At 41.2% G+C, this 19,431-nt stretch overlaps 1 protein-coding gene across 1 annotated transcript in view; it reads left to right on the plus strand.

Annotated features, from left to right (window-relative positions):
- Window positions 1-19,431, plus strand: part of CRYBG3 (crystallin beta-gamma domain containing 3) — a 123,473-nt gene that overhangs the window by 1,111 nt on the left and 102,931 nt on the right. The window contains exon 2 of the mRNA XM_043448664.1: window positions 16,666-16,732. Coding sequence (XP_043304599.1) covers window positions 16,666-16,732 — 67 coding nt within the window. The remainder of the gene's footprint in view (window positions 1-16,665; window positions 16,733-19,431) is intronic.

The following is a 19,431-nucleotide window of genomic DNA, read 5'->3' on the forward strand; positions in this document are numbered from 1 at the left end:
AAATTCATGACTAATAAAAATACCTGTTCCGGAGTCTTTTCATCTGTCCTGAGGGAGGAAGAGGGGTTAAGTGATATACAACTCGCTGTTTAAAACTTTTGATGGCTAGAGAGGCTTACTGCTGCCTCTTCCTCCACATTGCACCAGAAGATCACTCCTGATTGGAAGGACGCTCTCCTGAAAGCTTTGTTTACTTCAGTCGTTAAAGGCTTCCTGGAGAGCTTCAAAGAAAACTGGATAGGAAACAGAACTGTAACTGACTGAGTTGCTTCCATCGGTATTCATTCCTGACTTGTGATTGGATCCTGGTCGTTTATGTGTTCCTCAGTTTCCCTGCTTGTGAAGCATTTGCATTATGACCCTCTTAACAAAACTGCCACATCTTTCCAAGAAGGTTCCTACTACAACTGGAAGACTTCTTCTGTGAGGCTTCAGCAGTTATCGCCCTGTTAAGAGAGAATTTAAAATTCAGACTTACATAGTAGTTAAAAATAGTTTTGAAGCCTGACAGGGCTCAACCAGAGTGTCAGAACGCTGGTGTAGGCAGGCAGCCCTTGGTGCCTGCCTTCACTGTAACAACACTGACAATCTTGGATGATAATATGGAAGCCGTATTGAAGAAAAACCCGAAGTAGACTCGGAACTAGCCTTGAGTCAGGATTAGAAGGCAGCAGGCAGGCCAATTTCAGGTTCCTGTCAGAATTGTCCTGAAAGCTTGCCCGCCTCCCTGCCCTATTTTGGCTTTTTGGCCACTTCTCAAATCTAATCTCTTTTTCTCTCTGGTGCTAGCCACTCCCGCAGCTTGCCTCTTGTCTGCTTACCACTTCTCCATTCTCCTTATCTCCAGAGAGGCACAGACTTCTGCTTTTTGACAATCATAATTTTAATTGTGCTTAGATGAACCCTAGTTTTGTCCTTCATTCCTTTTAGAACTTGCCAGATGTTAAGGGGATAGCGGATAATCCTCTGTGTGGGTGTTTTACCTTTTAAATGAGCTTCAATCTTTTATTTGCAAAGACATAAACACAAAGCCTTTACTGAAAGTTTAATGAGACAAATGGAAACGCTTAGTAGTACCGAATGTCCTAGTAACACAACACCCTGGTGTTAACAAGATTGGAAACAGAATTGTGATTTGTCACTGTGATCTTATTTCAAAATGTAAGAGTATTTTGGCTGTTTCTTTTAGAGGCAGTAAAAACTCCTGGTTTTAGTTGGAGCCTGGTTTACCTTTTGTACTGGTGATTTTAGTTGGAGGGAAGTCTGTTCAGACATGGGGCTGGGTGTGATAGGAATGTAAAGATGACTGAGAAAAGGGTCGGTTCAAGGAATTGGGAGAAGCTGACGAGACCAGTTGAAAACAGCCATCCTAGTACCTATGACGTATCTTGTTTAGTTGTCAAGTCGTGTCCAAACCCTTGCAACCCTGCGTAGCCTGCCAGGTTCCTCTGTCCATGGGATTTCCCAGGCAGGAATACTGGAGTGGGTTACCATGGTGTGTCTGGCACATTACAATTAACAGAATACTTTTAAAAATACTACACCTGAGGTTGGACAGACCTGTACGATTAGTATTCTAGTTTTACTATAAAAAACAGCTAAAGAGACATGCCTGGAGTCATATAGCTACTTTTCAGTTAATGAACAAGTTTTAAGTCTTGTGCAGTGCCTGCAACTCAGTGGCCACTTAGCATTTATTAAGGATGAATGTCTGCATCCTGACTTTTTCTTCTACTCGAAGCGCATTCTCTCAAACTTAAGTTGTACAGTCTCGTTTTTTGCACTCCCAGTGTTGACTTACATGAGTTGCGTGACGTAACTTGTGTAGGTACAAATACAAATGGGACATAAATTCCTTAAGAACAGAATTCCTTAACAATTCCTTAAGAACAGAATTGAAAATTAAACACAGACGTAACCACAAGACCAATAAAAGTAAAATTTACAGCATTATCCTGACAGCTGTTTTTTGGGCTACTCACAAAATGCATATGGTACCAACTAGAAAAAAAACAAAGTTTTTGAGGAGTTGCCATGACTGTACCACTGTGTACCATGCCATGATTCAGGTTTTCCAATATTTCCCCACGTGAATCACAGGACAACTTTTGCTTTTACGGTGTGCTGTAAGATGTTTGGACATCATTTGCTGTGAACACGTCATTTATATTCTGTGTTCGCTGCTACTCTCATTAACCTGCAGCAGTTAAAAGTCTTTTTGCATCAACACTGTTACATATGTGAATTCAGATGTTGGCAGTTGAATTACTTGCTCATACTCTCTATCTTTGGTGGTTGACCACATCCAGAAAGTGCTTAAATTAATTTGTTTTAAATTATATAGAAATGAAAACTGCAGTTGAATTCAATTCACGGCTGTAATGTTTAGCCTGGTTTATGAGTGTGCAATGACTGGGCTCAGTAAAAGTGATAGGGGAGAGCCAGGAGGGCTTCCTGGGGGAGGTGATTTTATCTGGGCCTTCAGGGCACTGGTGGTGTTTTCCACCTGTAGAGAACTTAGGAAGATGGAAGTAGGGGATGGGTCTTCTAGGCTGAGCAAAGGCCTGGGGTTATGATCTCTTGAGGGCCGTATACATCAGTGCAGGCAGAGTGAAAGAGGTGTTAAGAAAATTAGATTTAGCACTGGGTCATAAAGAGTGTGTGGTCTCAATTTAGAGAATTTTTGTGAAGCCCCGTTCAACAGATACTGCTAAACTGTGAAATTCAGAGGATACCTGCCTTCTAATTTTCCTTGCTGTGAGAAAATGATCGCTCAATTTTGTTTCTTTGCTGTATCACACGTGATAATGAGGCAAGAACAGCGTTTATCAAAAGCCGACTGTGCATCCCTTTGGGCTGGGTACTTTTACTTGTATCGTCTTTTTAAACGTCACCCTTAGCCTGGAATGTTGGTATGCTTATCACTATTCCGACAACTGAGGCATCTGAAGGGAGGAGAATTCCCAGAGGTGGACACTGTCGGCATCTTGGAAGGAACAGTTCTTTGCTGAACTGGACTCTCCTGTCCTTAGCAGGACATTTGGCGTCTGTGGCCCTGCCCACTGGCGTCCTCCAGGCGCTGGGAGAACCCAGAACACCTCCCCCAAGGTGGGCGGGCGGGAGAGCACTCCCAGGGGAGAACAGTTTACCCCAAATCGTAACTGGGGTAAGTTTCAGGGGTGAGATTTGAGATTGAGTCTCTCTGACTCAGAAACTCGGATTCTTTTTCCGCACCATCTTGCCCACCACCCTTCTGAACTGTGCTCCTTCAAAATACATCTGAATATGTAATTCAGTTAGACCTTTCCTTTGTTCCAGAATGGGTAACAGTGTGGCCTATTTCACATATACTCTGACTGTTCCTTTGAGTGTCCCAATATAGTGCCATTGATAGAAGGTAAGACAGGATCACTAGACCCAAGGAGCAGGGGCTGTGTCTCGTTTATCTTGTCCTCTGTACCTAGCTCAGGTGAGGGAGTGAATCTCTGTTGATAGATCATTAAAATGCTTATTAGTGGCTTTTGACTCGGGGTAATACACTCCTGCCCTTAAAGTGGGCATTTTTGAGACATGGTAGGGGGTGGGTACCATAAAGTTCTCTAGAGAGTGTTTGGCTCTTGATTTAAAGTTCAGAGAATATTTGCTTTTCACCATGGCTGAATGTGGTTGATAAATGGGTGGAGCCAGGATACTAATTAGCTGAAGTGTAGGGGGTAATTTCATCAAATGTTAATAGTGCCTCTGATACCAGCTGTTAAGTGTTGACCACAGCATAAGTTATGTAGGAAAAAGGAGTTTTGTGCTCTGAATTTTCATGGTGATTACATTTCAAATAGTGATTTGAAAGCCCTGTATAAAATAATCAGTAATAGTTTGGTGGAATAAGATACCTAGGTGGTATTGAAGGGCAACATCTGAGGCTCATGCCTGCAGCAATAAAGATGACTGGAAAACTCCAGAAGTCCTCAGCTGTGTGTATTTTGTGAGAATCTTGAGCTTCCAGGTTAATGGAAAACACAGAATCTACTCTTGGCAGTAAAGTAGAAATATAGACTGTTTTAGGGTATTGAAACCATACTTTTTTTCAAGTGAGAATCTGTCTTTTGGGTTTAACAGGGTGTCTGCCAGATGTCTAACTTGAGGATTCTCTTTCTTGCTGAGGACATTTCCTTGAAAACTAACTCAATTGTACACTCTAAACGTGTGCTGAGTTGCAAGTGTACCTCAAATTGACCTGCAATAAATTTAATCACAACTTCTAACTTTATTGAAGCAAACATTTCATCTCAGTGGAGAATATGTAAAAAAGGCTAAAGGTGAATTTTCTAAAGAAGAAAACAATTTTCCCTCAAAGTGTCACCGGAGTTCTGATGAAGTACGCTCGTGTGCAGATATACCAAAAATGCCAGTGCAGCTATGACGACTAGAAAACAGATTGACATACATTCAAACTCAGGAAGGTAATCCAGACTGTCTACTGAAAAGAGAGGATCAGTATGAAATAAAAGATCAGGGAGTCATGTTTATCTTGAGTCTGTCCATTGCAGAAATTTGACTGCTTCGTGTTGAGTATATTGCTAAGGCGTGGGATACAAAGATGAATAAAAGACCGAAAGGGCCCTCAGATAGTTCTTAAATTAGTGGAGGAGATAAGCCTGCACGTGTCTGTTTTCCAGATGAACTCGTTATAAGCCAGACGTGCGTTTGGTGGGTGTGACTTGCGTGGTTCAGAAGACACTGACCGTTTCATAGTGTCACACATTGTATGAGGACTCTCACCGGGCTTTCAAGGTACCTTCCCACTCTCTCCTCTCTGAGCGTGGTTTGACGAGCATCCCTGCCCGAGGCAGACTCGTGGGCAGAGGGGGTGGGAGCTGTCCCAGCAGAGTGAGCGGACGTGATTTCCCTCGGTACCTCCTGCTGCTCCTTGACCCAGCAAGTCTCAGATGGAGGCAGAGCAGCACATTCTTGCAAAAAATCAGCATTCTGAGTGAGTGGACATCCTCATACAGAACGGTTGGATGTTGACAGAGAAACAGATTGGTTTTGTGACTAGAAATAACTCGTTGTGTGGCGGTCATGAAGGCCAGGTCCTAGTACAGCTCCGGCAGGGTTACCCCTCAATGTTTAACCCCTGGGGGTATTTAACTGGAAATATCCCAAAGCCGTGAAACAACTCAAGTTTGCTTAGTCAGATGTTCCTTTGTGCCGGACAGATTAGTGATGACAAAACTAAACCACCCTTAATTGAGGCCCTAGTAAGATCCAACATCTGTGCTTGGGGCTTTCAACATATACAATCATTTAATTCTCGGAGCAACCTTATGAGACAGGAATATTTACTCCATTTTACAGACACTTAATTTAAGGCTTGGAGGGGTCCAGTAGCTAATCAAAAGTCTCACAGATCTTGTGGCAGAGTGAGAAGTCATCCTCCTTCCTGAATTCAAAACCTACAACATTCTGTGCCTGCTGCTTCTGCTGAACTTGGGGAGAAGACCCAAGCAGAAGGCAGGCCTTAGGAAGTGTTTTGAGTGCAAATGAGACCATGGCCTGCAGCTGGGTGTCTGCCCAGATGGCCTGGGTCAGTGCTCAGTACAATAAAGAATCGATGCTCCTGGCAGTTGAGAGAGGAAATTATATATGCTTTATAAATTTATATTTAAGCACATAAAAAGAGTTAGTCTCCTAAAGAGATACAAATTAAGCCTGTAGCAAGGTACCATATTGCACCTGTCTGATAATCAAAACTTGAGTTCAATGTAGGTAGACAGGAACTCTTGCACACTACTAGCGGGAGTGTAAATTGAGACATCATTTTGGAGGGAAGTTTGACGAGCTCTGTCAGCATCATACATTCGCATACCCTGATTTCACAGTTCCCTTTTAGAAATTCCATTGGATGTATACAGCTTGCAAAACAAGCCCAAAGTTGGCGCTACAAGTTTAGTCATTGCAGTGTTGTTTTAATTAGCAAGGGGTGAAGATTAAAATGAAGTCTTACCAATAGTGGACTAATTGGTAGATCACGGTGTATCCGTGTAGTGGAGTATTATGTGGCTGTCAAAAAGAATGATAAAGTTTTTTGTATACTGATAAGAAAAATACATTCAGTAAAAAAAAAATTTTCAAGCAAGATACAAACCATTGTGTATAGTGTACTCCCATTTGCATTTGAAAATAGGGGAGTATGAAAAGTCTGTTACTAGTGTTGTGTTAACTGTTTGGGAAGGAGGAGAGACTGGGTGGAGGAGTGAGGAACAGGAGGAAGACTTCTTCTTTTTAGACCTTTTTATACTTAAAAAATTATGTGAATTACCTATTTCAGAAAACTGGTTATGACCTAGTGAATATCTTTGTATAAAAGAGGATAAAAGAATTTATGATCCTGTGTTGGCAAAAATTCTCCAAAGGAAGAATGAACTCCATTCACTTGTTCAAGTGAGAAAAGTTATGATTGAGGCTACAAATAAATGGAATATTTATAATGCAGAATAATTGGATATTTAGATACTTTCTGCAGGTATGAGGGAGGTGTATGTATTTTTAATCTGCAACGTGAAACTGGGTAGAGTTAACAGAGCCTCAGAAATACCAACTCATTTTTGTGAGATCACCTAAATCATCCACTTTGAGTAGCCATGTGACTCTGAGCTGAAATATTTGTTCTCTCAGTCTTTGATTATAAAGGAAAGGAGATGGCCCTCATAGCTAAGGTCTCTTCCAGCTTTAGAATGCCAGCCAAAACTCCGTAGGGTAATAGGTGTATGCAATATAGGTTAGGAAGACTTGTTTTACTGGAAAGATCTCAGATGAAAATGCTTTGGGTATCTCCTCTGTGTGTTCCTAACATTTTCATCGTTTGATTTGAAAAGCTCACCAGTGTTTTTAATAAGAATCCTTTTAGTACCACTCGTGCCAGGCGCTGTGCTAACCTCTGGGAATCCAGTGCAGCATGGCATTGGTTCAGAACACTCCTGCAGTTTTTGTGGGGAAGGGAGACATAGCACAAATCTTCCTTCCCTTCTTAAAATAAGTACCAGCGTGTCTCACGGTGTCTCACGGGCTGTGGAGTATTTGACAGGGGTGGGCCCACTCTTAGAGGAAACTGTTTTAATCTCCTTCAATCTGTTTCTTCTGATCTTTCTGTACACGTGTCTATTTACTATTCTTGATTTGTAAACTTTAGACAATCTATACTGGTTTCTGGTGATGGTAGATGAGGATTGAGCTATCTCTTTCCACTTCTGTTTATTCATTCAGCCAAAATTGTTTTAATTTGGGGATTAAATCAAAAGTCAGCTTTTCCATGTATATAAAATACAGCTCTGTTTACAATAGCACAACATGCTTTTGAATGGTATTTGAATATGCTCATGAGTACTAATTTTATGTGATAGCTACATGATATGTTATAAATTTCTGCTTTACTCTTTATATTAAAATTTATACAAAATATGGATATTACCTTTGCAGGTCATAATTTTTTTTTCTGTAATTGCTGTGCTTATAATAATAAGGAATGAAATTCTTTGAATTTTATATTTTGATAACTGGAAACAGGTAGCATGAGATGTAAACTCTTAGCCTTTTATTGTCTTTGCTGTCAAAGTTAAAGAGCATACCCTGGCTGGACAGGTGGCATTGTGCTATATTAAAGCTTAAAATGTGTATGGTAATCAATTTAAGTGTTCCATTGTTCTATTATAGGTAGGCAGATAAGATCTTATTTGGCAATGTTATATTTATTATGATACAAAGAAATTGCTATTATGTAGTATTTGTACTATTAGTATTTAGCTGTTTGTCTTCTCTAGGTTCATTGCTTGCATTTTTTTCACTGACTTGTTTTTATTTGCTTTTTAGAATCAACTACAATACTTTGGGATTTTTTTGTTTGTTATGCTTGCCTTTGAATAGTAATATACTCTCTTCTAAAAAAGGTATGAAATTAAAGAAAAATCAAAAAGAAAAACAAGCCAAACTCATACATAACTCTATCCACCCAGAGACAAGTGCTATTCTGCTAGATCGCTTCTGATATGCGTGTCTACATGTATACATATTTTTAGAAAAAGTAAAAGTCTTCTTCAGGATTTTGAAACTTGATTTTTTTTTTCCCCACTTAACATTGGTGCTTTATCATTTTATACAATAGTACATATACTCTTAGAAATGATCAAAATAATTTAATCTTTTGAAAGATCTTAGATGGGTCATCACTTTACAGAATCTAGTGTGAATGTCTAAATGTATCTCTGTTTACAGAGGGGTTGTATTCTGATGGGAAAGTTATGTAGATTTATATATAACGTGCTTTGTAGTAAAATAAAGTCAGATGAGGGAGGAGGACGTGACAGAAGCAGTGAGTGTGGAGTAAGGTATACAGAGGATGCTCGTGAGGCCTGTCTGCTGGGTGACACCTGACCCGAGACCTGCGTGATACTTGAATTAATGTGAATGAATGTTACTCGTTCAGTGACGTCCAACTTTATGTGACCCCATGGACTGTAGCCCACCAGGCTCTTCTGTCCATGGGATTTCCCAGGCAAGAATATTGGAGTGGGGTGCCATTCCCTCCTCCAGGAAATCTTCTTGACCCAGGGATCAGGAAATGAGCAAATCAGAGGAAAAGACTTTCTAGGCAGAGGGAAAAGCCTGTTTCAGGATCCTGGGGCAGGCTCAGGTTGGCACAGGTGTCAGACTCGGCAGAGACAACAGAATGGAAAGGAGCCAGGGGCCAGATGAGGTCAGCCTTGGTCAGGAGTTGAGATGATAAGATTACTTTTTAAGAAAACTATCACTGGAGCATGGGTTTGTCTGTGCGTATATATTTGTATCCTCTTAAATAGTTGATCAGCTTGATGGTCTCGGAAGACTTGACAGAGGAGGAAGGGTCTGAGTTGGAGGTGAGGTCAGCCTTGGTCAGCCGCTGGGAAGGTCCAGGCTCACCTGTCCTGGGGCCTCCAGAGCTCCTCTCTCAGACGGTTATCAAGTGGTACACGGATGAGTGTCCCATTCTAGACGGCAGCTAGAGTACTGCTTTGAGTTCATGTCACAGCAAAAGATCAGGGTATGGATCCTTGTGAGGTTGGTCACAAATGTTCAGAATCTGAGGGGTTTGAGGAAGAGGACTTTGGGAGAATACAGCAGTTGCTGATGTCACGTGTACATGGACAGCTCAGGTCAAGGCAAACCGCCTGAGATTCTCACTCTGTAGCCTGTGATTAAACTGTAATTATGGATCTCATTTTGGGAGCATGTGCTAGGAACAGGAAGTAAATCAGCTCCCAGGTAGATAGAAAATTTATCAGAGAGGGTTGACATTATGGGGCAAGAGCTGTCAGAAGCTCTAAGACTGCAAAGCCATGGAGCTTCATGATCATATCTATTACTCTCCTCCCTGATCCTAGTTTATCTCCAAAGAGGTCTGACATCGAGACACCAGATGTTTGGGCTAAAATGCATGCTGTTGGACTGCCTTAAAATTGCAGCTTTTACTTACCTTTTAATTTGAAACCCAGAAATAGCCATAACCACCTGGTTTATATTCTGCTAATGGTCGTTTAAAAAAATACAAGTACTACTCTACTTCTGGCAGTCACTGTTTATGAATGGACAGTTTTCCAGATGGTTCTTTGGAAATTGTCAGTGTGGAACTCTGTTTTTATCCCTGCAGAAGCAGGGCTGGAGATGCTGGGTGGGGCTCCAGGCCAGTAGATAAAAGTCGGTTTAATCTGTAATGCACTGTACCTTCAGTTGGGCTTCCCTCGTGGCTCAGAGTGAAGAAGCCGCCTGCAGGGCGGGAGATCTGGGTTCAATCCCGAGGTTGGGAAAATCCCCTGGAGGAGGGCATGGCAACCCACTCCAGTATTCTTGCCCGGAGAATCCCCATGGACAGAGGAGCCTGGCGGGCTATAATCTGTGGGGTCGCAAAGAGTCGGACACGACTGAGCGACTAACCACAACCACACAGTACCTTCAATACTACAGTGAGCAAAGAGAACTCTAGAGCGTGTCTAGTGAAGATGTGTTTCTAAGAAAAGATCCCCAGGGTAGTGTGGGTGCCCCATGGCACGAGCAGGCCCTTTGCAGGGTATGGGGGTAAAGTTCATACTATATTTCAGCACTCGAGTGGCAATGAGAGGGAGAAATCCAAGGGAATAGAGGATAGGCCCCGTGGTGGCCTCGGTCACTTTGAAGTCAGGGACAGTAGAAGCTCTGTCTCCTTGATGTCACGCCGTAATATTTTAACTGAACTGGCTTCTTGATCACAGTCTTTCTCTTTCTTTACCACAAAAGTCTCAAGATTCATCTGCCTTTTCCTCTTTCTACTCACTCTGCTTATTGGAGGGTCATATGTGATTTTAGATCTGGCAGAGGGCTGGTCTGATCCTTTCAATGTACATATTTGAAAAAAGAAGATCCAGAAAGGGGCATTTTGACTGAAGAGCCTTTTGTCCATAAGATGCCGTCCCTGAAACAGACCTCTGTCCATTTCGAGTTTTTTGCAGAGCTTTTCACTTCTGTTAACAGCAAGAAAGGGAGTGGGTAGGGAAGAGATCCCCTCCTTGGTCCATAGTCTTTTACATTTAGTCCTCCAAAGCTTTACTGAAGTGGTGTGGACCAGGCTTCCAGAACTAGCAGAGTTTTATGTTAGTGGGGGAAGAGAGAAACAGATTTACCTGTATTCTCATTCCCTGTCCTCAGCTGTATTGCTGGTACTGTAGACCGTCCCTTCTAGGATGGAAGTGAAAACCTAGAGTGAAAAAGAGAGGAGGCAGAGAAAAGACGTCCTCAGCACAGGCCCCTAGGAATGGTGGCAAGTTCCTGGGCCAGTGGGCTGGGGGTCCTGCTTAGAGATAAGGCCATGCCCAAAGCAGGCACGGGCGCTCCATCACTCAGTTGTGTCCACCTCTCTGCAGGCACATGGACTGTAGCCCACCAGGCCCCTCTGTCCTTGGGATTTCTCAGGCAAGAATGTTGGAGCGGACTGCCGGTTCCTTCTCCAGGGAAATCATCCTTACCCAGGGATCAAACCTGCATCTCCTGCATTGCAGGAGGATTCTTTACCTGCTGAGACACTGCGGAAGCCCCAAACAAGACACCACCTTCTGTGAAGTCACCTTGAGTCGGAGAATGCTCAGAATTACAGCCATGATGTTACCAGTACCAGAGATTGCCTCCTTTCTGGAAATAGCAAGAAATCACAGACTCGGGAATCCACTGAAAAGTGGGCTGGCCTTTGGAAGACAGTTATGGAAGCTGTCTTCAGTTCTTCAGTATTTCCAGATTTTTCTGATGCAGCCACCATAACGGTGTGTGAGAGAAATGTCAGAGGAAGAGGTGGGACCCAGAAGGAGTCTGCCTCGTTGCAGGAGGGGAGGAGTGAAGAGCTTTGCCTTCCTCCCCCTGCCTCCACCCACGTCCGCCCCCGCAGGACTACCCAGTGACCGTCTAGGAAGTGGCTTTCTTACCACTTTAGGGACTGACTCTGGAAGAGGCCGAGCAGCATCCGCTAGGTTTCAGTCTGTGGTAAACACTCAGAGAGGGGATTTTTTTCCCTCGTTGGTCCCGCTGGACTTCGCATACCCTGCACGCTCCTTCAGCTCTTCACTGGGACCATCTCTGCTGAACATCAGTGTTGGAAAATGGGTGCTATTTCACAGGAGTGAGCTTTCGAAAGAATTGATACCTATCCTTTAATTATCACCATAGAACACATTTAAATAATGTTAATGGATTTCCCTCCAACCAGACCATTCTCTTCTCTGTGCAACTCTCAGTTGCCGGCTTCAGCTCAGTAAAGAGGCTCTCAGACTGTTGTTTATCAAGAACGTGATCAGAGGACGGCCTGCATCTGAACAACCCAGGGAAGGGGGCGCCGGTTGTGGAAAGTGTGGATTCCCGGGCCCCACTCCAGCTGGAATCCTCGATTGTCAGGCCCCCACATCTGTTTAATAAACAACTGTGCAGTGATGACGGTGCCTCTAGAGAGGGATTCTCGGGGAAACTGGGCCAGGGTATCGTCTGGTGTGTTCGGCTCATTTCCTAGTGTGTACCGAGAACAGCGTCTGGCACCTGGGAAGTGCAAGGACATGTCTGGTGACTGAGTTCTTGGGCCTGGTTTTCTCCTCCTCACTTGCTGTGAGTTGGGGAATCTTGTTAGAATTCGATTAAAAGTAATAGTGTAAGATATTTTAAGTGACAGGATAGGGACTCTGTGTGTAAATTATTTGAGCTTTAGAATGTAAATATGCCTCCTTTTTTTTATGGCCCAGGAGGCTTGTTTTATTTTATGTCTGGCATAAAGTAAGTGGATTCTTAATGGCTGTACCTTGGATCCCTGGTTTTCAGCTATGGTCTAAGTAAGGCTGCATCAAAAATGAGGAGCTTCTGTGTCGCTCTGACCTTGACGCTTACCTTGATTTAATTTCCCGAGTTGTGTTGGCTAAGTTAGACGAGGATGTTAAAATTCAAGGTAGTCTTATTTGTGTGCACGTGTGATTATAATGCCTGCCCCCTCACCCCCTGCCTTGAGCAGAATGTGTGCCTTCTAAAAATACTGCTATTGAAATTCTCCCAGGTCCCAAAGGGGATTAAATTGTGAGAGAACAATGGGAAAGGCTTGTCGTCTTTCTTAAGGTTTGAGATCATCTGAATTTGAAAAGTTTTTCTTTCTCTTGTATTTTATTTTTGAGTCTGAGAGTACCAGTCCAAGCCTTTTGAGACTTTTCTATTAATATTTCTTCTTTTCCTTTTCTTTCTTTCTTTCTTTTTTTAATCTAGGCTGACATCTCAATATTCAGTGTTTCAAGTATCTTTATGAATCCTGTCCTGATTTTTGTGTGGTTTGTTTGTAAGTCAGTTGAAAATACCCTTGTTCCTCTTGAGTAATCTTCTCCCAGCCCGACTTCTCTCTTTTATATCTTTTGAGAAAGTTGTTGCTGGATGAGAGTGGATGGTACATTCTTTTAAGAGACTTACATAGTAGTATGCCATTAAGGAAAAAGGACTACTGTGTATTATTATATTGTTCTTAATGGCACAGTGTTTTCTGATTAGGCACACACAAACAGAACGTTTGATAGCAGTTGTTTTTACAGTCCATCTGACAAACAATACTTGAGTGCCTTCACAGTGCCAAGCGCGATGCCAGGCTTTAGGATACAGCCATGAATGATACGGTCCCTGGGTTATATGAGCTCAAATCTGGTTAGACAAATGGACAACCAACCAGCCTTTATGGAAATTACTAGCAGGAATGCATGAGGGGTATCACTCTGTGCAGTGGCGACACAAAAATTACAGGTTAACATAGAAATCAATTGGGAAGGATTAGGAGTTGGACAGGGTGGAGAAGGGTGTTGCAGGTAGGAGGAGAAAGTAGTTTGCTGGTGTGTGAATTTGGTGTGTTCTGAGAATGGGTTCTAGGTGACAGGTGTGTCTGCAACCAGATCATGAAGAACTTTCTATAGTTACACTAAGGACTCTTCATTTCATTCATCAGCTAATGGAGAACCACTGAAGGAGTTTTTGAGCAGGAGAGTATCATGATCAGATTAATGACCACTGTGTCTAAGAAGAATGGATTGAACCAGAGCCATCCGGAGGATGTCAGAGACAGATGGAGAAGGGACTCCAGACATCCAGGAAGGACGTGGGGAAAGCTTTAACAGAAGCAGTGATTTTTCTACTTAATCCAGAATTTTAAAATGTTGTTTGTTTTAAAACTTGACCATTTAAAAATTTTGGTTTAGTGATAAGATTCGTGAAAGGTAAACCTTAGGATATAAATTTCAACAAGTTCTACAAAGTGTCAAGTATTAACTGCTCTTGGTGATTTCAGCTTTAAATTCTTCAGTTGTTTGCGCAATGCAGAATACTTATGTTCTGACTTAAAACTTTTTTTTTTTTTTTTGGCATTTTGTGTGTGTTTACAGTGTGGAAATAATTATAGCTACGTGAAAATCCTAACTTCTGCCTTAAATCCCGTGGACCCTGAATTGCATTTTCTGCAGAGCTTTTATATTGGGAAAGACACTTTTTACTGTTTTCATACACAATTTCAGTAAGGCAGTAAGCTTATAGTGTTAGTCGTTCAGTCATGTCCGACTCTCTGTGACCCCATGAACTGAAGCTTGCCAGGCTCCTCTGTCCATGGAATTCTCCAGGCATGAATACTGAAGTGAGTTGCCATTTCATTCTCCAAGCTTATAGAATACCCTGAGAATACTCTAAATAAGTATACTTTCGGAAATCTTGAACTAGGATACTAAATTGTCTATTGTATATTTAGATAGATTATATTTAGAAATTAACTAGATTCAAAATAGATTGTAGTTAGAAAATACACTTATCAAATCACCAAGGTCAGTAGTATTCATGATTATACCCCAAATGTTTATATCATGCTCTTTTTATGTGTATTTTGCTGGTCTCTTTTTGATTTGAGCTTAGATAGACAAGTATTGACATTTAGTTTAAAAAAAAAAACTGAATTATAAATAACCTTGTGGCAAAAGATAAGCCCAGTAAAACAGGAAAAAACAAAGATAACCCACTCACATTTAAAATGTTAACCATTTGAGACATTATTTTATAGACATGTCCATGTATATAGGTTACAATTCTGACTTGTACATTTTTTTTTCTACTTTAGTCCCAATTTTTTCCCTATGGAGTTTTTATATGTTAAACACATAGCTTATGTATTTATTTACATGCTTAATTTTTCTTACTGGCATTTGAGCTTGGCTGTATCTTTTCCGTCCTTGTTTTCCTGCATAGAGTCTGAGACTGAATGAAATTTGAATCCACTGTATTTTCCAGGTGTTCATGATCTATTTTTTCCCTCTGTTTTTTTTTTTTTAAATCATTGTCATTTGTTGCCTGGATAGTCTGCTCAATTGTACTGGATTGTATGGGTATAAAATCTGAAGTAGCACAGATGGTGTCCTTGCTTGGTATCCCAATGGGAGCTGTGGAACCCCCCTTTCCATTCCCTGCCCTGCCAGTCACCACGATTCCATCCCTGTGTTTTTTCCCACCCGGTCATTCTCCTGCCTGCAGGCTTCCCAGTGCTAGCAGAACAAAGGTCACCTTCTGTGATGGGTCAGACGGGTTCTTCTTGGTCAGGCATCCACTAACCTCTGTTCTCATTCTCATCTGTAGCAGGATTATCTCTGCCTGTCACAAGATCCTGTGCTTCGGTCTTATCTTAAAAACAAACACACAGAACTTGGCGGTGGTGATGGTTTAGTTGCTAAGTCGTGTCCGACTCTTGCGACCCCATGGACTGTAGCCCGCCAGGCTCCTCTGTCCATGGGATTCTCCAGGCGAGAATACTGGAGTGGGTTGCCATTTCCTTCCTCAGAGGACCTTCCCAATACAGGAATTGAACCCAGGTCTCCTGCACTGCAGGCAGATTCTGTATCGACTGAGCCACCCCCCAGATACTGTATCATTATCAGCCCCTCTCTTTGTAGCTCCTACATGGGCACTTGACTGAGCGGGCAGAGTCTCTGCCTCTTGCTTCCTCTGTGCTCCGTGGCACTTCATTCATTCAGCAGTTATACCTTGTACCAGACTGTAGTTTGTTTACCAGTCTCCCCTGCTAGACCTTGTTTTACGAAGATCCTGACCTACTTGTTCTTAAATCCTCAAGGCCATGCACGATTCCCAGTGTATGTACGGTGCCTCAATAATCTTTAGAGTGGAGCCACTCAATTTGTCTCAGATTATGAAAGTATGAAAACAAAAGAACGTGTCGATGTAAAGAGTTAATTATTTAGATCTAAAATGTATATGAACCTAATAGGCAAAATAGGTTATTATGACATCTTATAAGACATCTGTGAAGGTATACCAGACAAGACAGTTAAAAGTGACCATCTGGAAAATCAGATTTTTAAGACACCATCTGGGACACACTTGTGTCCGTCGTGTCTGACTCTTTTCGACTCCATGGATTATGTAGCCTGCCAGGCTCCTTTGTCCATGAGGGTTCTCCAGACAAGAATACTGGAGTGGGTTGCCCTGCCCTCCCCCAGGGGATCTTTCCTACCCAGGGATCGAACCCAGGTCTCCCATGTTGCAGGCAGATTCTTTAATGTCTGAGCCACGAGGGAAGCCCAAGAACATACTTGGGATTAGATAAACCTACATCTCTCTCTCTTTCTCTCTCTCGTTTTTTTTTTTTTTTTGCATCTCTTTTAAGTATTCCCAGAAATCTCTAGATGACCCTGTGTGTTTATAAAAATTTGTTGAGTAGAAATATATTTCAAATAACTCTTAGCATAGGATTTAAAAAAGACTGTGGAGAAGCTTAATGTAAATAGAGTCAAAGAGTGCCAATACTTTCCAAGAGTATGATAGTTGTACACTGGTGCGCTTTTGTTCAGAAGTGCATCATCGGTGTGATGCTGGTCAGAACACAGAATGGACTCACCAAAATGTATGGAGCCTGATGAGCATTTTTGAATGTGTGTTTCAAGTGTAGACACTCAAATCAATAGCTTCTTAGTGTAACACTTTGTATGTGAATCTTTTGGGCATTACAGATAAAAAGAACCTTTCAGTTTTTGCATTAAACACAGAAACTGTATGATTTTAGTGATCCTCTTTTAATTTCAAAAAAAACTGTTTTTTTTTTTTTTTTTCCAGTGTTGAAAATGAGCCCATGAGCACAAGTCAGAAAAAGGAAAATGTACTTTCATCAGAAGCAGTAAAGGTATAGTTTTAAATTAATATTATTTTATTTTTTAAAAAATTAATATTATTTTATATCAAGCAAATAATTTTTTCTTAATTTCTGCTCTCTCTTCTTCTTTCTGATTGTCATCTCACTTCACATTTCCAAAAGAGCATAAAGTCTTATTCCTTATTGGAAACTCTAGCCCAGTTCTGCTGGATATTTGCATCTTGCAGTGGGGTTAGGGGTAGATCATTGAAGAAAGGCTTGAGACAGTGGTGCTCTTACCCCAGCTCAGCCACTAACCAGCTGTGAGGTCTTCTGCTGAGATGTTTAACTTCTCTGTGCCTTGGTTTTCTAATCTGTAAATTGGGTCATCTAACCTCCACTGTTGCTTTCCCCTAGGAAGTTCTTCAAGTTATGTTGTGTTTATTCAAATGCTCCTGACGATTAAGAGTGCTTCTGAGGGCATAGAAGTTAATGACCTATTTGTACATGTCATTAGTATGTGATATGTTTGTTTAGCTCATAGGTGAACTGGCTTTCTCTGCGTCTACAGAATAACCATGAAATCATATATGCTACACTTCTACGCAGATGGTTATTGATAAGTGTGGTTAAAAATCTCTGAAAACTGCTAAACCTTATAATACTTCTTTTTCATCATAAGTGATTTTCTAGAAATTGGATGTTTGTGTTGGTTGGGAGTGTGAGGCTAGGATCAAGTTCTGATAGCTGTTCCACATTCATGGAGTTTGGGCCCAGTTACTTTCTTTTTAAATGACTTGTGACAGAGAGTCAAGGAAAAAGCTTGTCAGGGATTCCCAGGTACATTAGCCTGGTCAGTGGAAGGACCAGAAAGTCAACTGAATCCTTCATTACTGATAATTCTTCATTACTCTTAAACATTACATGAGGTCCAGAGGCCTTAAAGATGGTAAAGGTAAAGCTGTTTTCAATTTTTATTCCCACTTTGTCCACCATAGTTAACAATATAAATATTTTTGAAAGAAAAAAAAAATCAGAATCTGATTTTCATTTTTATTTTTAAACTTTATTGGAAGAAAAATATCAGAATCACCTTGCTTCCCTTTCCTTTCTTCTTCCTTTGTGAGTGTGGCTACTAACTCCTGCCCCCCCGGGTTTTATAGCACTTCCTGCCTGTTCTTTCGCAGCCGGTCATTAGTCAGCTCACTGGTTTACCTCCGCATGGACTCTGTAGCTTTCTCTGTCTTGTTCAGTTTTTACATGTCCTGAGTTGCCCAGCTTCAAGATTTCTACTTCTCATTTTATGTGCAGCTTTGCTCTTGAGTTGGCTCACAGGAAGCATGTGTGTTACTTCTGAAATCTCCAACTAAGAGGTTTCTCTGTCAACCAGGTGTCATTCCCTGTCTTAGTCCTTCATTGCCTCTGAGCCCAACTTTGAGCTTCAGCAAACCTTCATGCTTTCCCTGCTCTATTCTCTTCTCCTGGTCGCTACTTGTCTGCCTGCTCAACCTGGAACTAATAGGTATCACTTCAGCTGTTAGCCTCACTGAAAAAAATGTTGGTTTTCAAACTTGGCCCTGAGACTGTAGTTTCCAGTAGGACTGCTTTCTATCTGCAGAGATTTATTCCAGAAATTATTCTGGCCTCAATAAGTCTATAGGGTTGGCACTATAGTGGCTGGGCCTCCATGGTTACCATCTTCTCTACCCATTTTTAATATATTGGTTTGAATGTTCCGGATACTTTCAGTTTGGGATTTGGGCCCCCAAGTGAATAGGGCTTATAGTCATGAAAGTTTTTCTCTTATGGTTTGAGGCCTGTAGGATTACTTATATCAATACATGGGCAGTCTGGTCAGCCTGGAATAGAGCAGGCACCGTGGGCCTCTCAGTGGTGTAGTGGAAGCATTTTGGGCCATGTAAGCTTGTTGGTTTGCTATGCTTTCTGGAAACTACTGGTAGGCTTGCTCATCTTGGCTGCACAGACCCAGCTGTGGTGGGACCTACTATTGCCAGGCATCAAGAATATGTATTTTGCAGATTATATTCCACTGTAAGTTATTCCATGATATTGGGTATTATTCCCTGTGTTATACGGTGAATCCCTGTTGCTTCAATTAAAGAAAAGAAAAAAAGTACATATTTTGGTATTATCAATAGTTAGGCCCACACTTTGGGGGACTAAAAAGGTTAGCAACGATATTTATGGTCCTGTTATTTTAAATAGTCTCATTTAAAGTTTTCTCACTTGGCAAGTAGCATAAAACATTCATTTGTTTTCTTTCTAACAAATGGTTTTCTGAAACATAGTGCTCCATTGTAATGTGACATTTCTTGCCACACTTCCATCTTCATAACCTGAATTTTATGATAATGCCTTCCATGATAAGGAAAAATGTGCACCATTTTTCCTCTCCAGTGTAAAATGTAACAGATTTATGTACAATAAATGTTTTTATACATTTCTTTTTGTATTTGACCTTGAGATACCAAATCAAGGTGTTGAAGATTGTTTTGTTATAAATTTAAGCAACAAAAAAAAATTTGTATTTTTTTAAACAACTAGAGACTATAGAAGCTTTGTATTATTTTTGGACATAATTAGATTCTTGGTTCTTAAAATATATATGCTATACAAATTTCACTGTTTTGCTAACATTGAAATCTATTTCTCACATGTGCATCTACCATTCCACTGAAATATATATTTCTTCTGTATTAATCAGTGTTTATATATTCCTGGTAAAACTT

The sequence above is a fragment of the Cervus canadensis genome, chromosome 27 (assembly GCF_019320065.1).
Source record: "Cervus canadensis isolate Bull #8, Minnesota chromosome 27, ASM1932006v1, whole genome shotgun sequence".
NCBI classification, from domain to species: domain Eukaryota; kingdom Metazoa; phylum Chordata; class Mammalia; order Artiodactyla; family Cervidae; genus Cervus; species Cervus canadensis.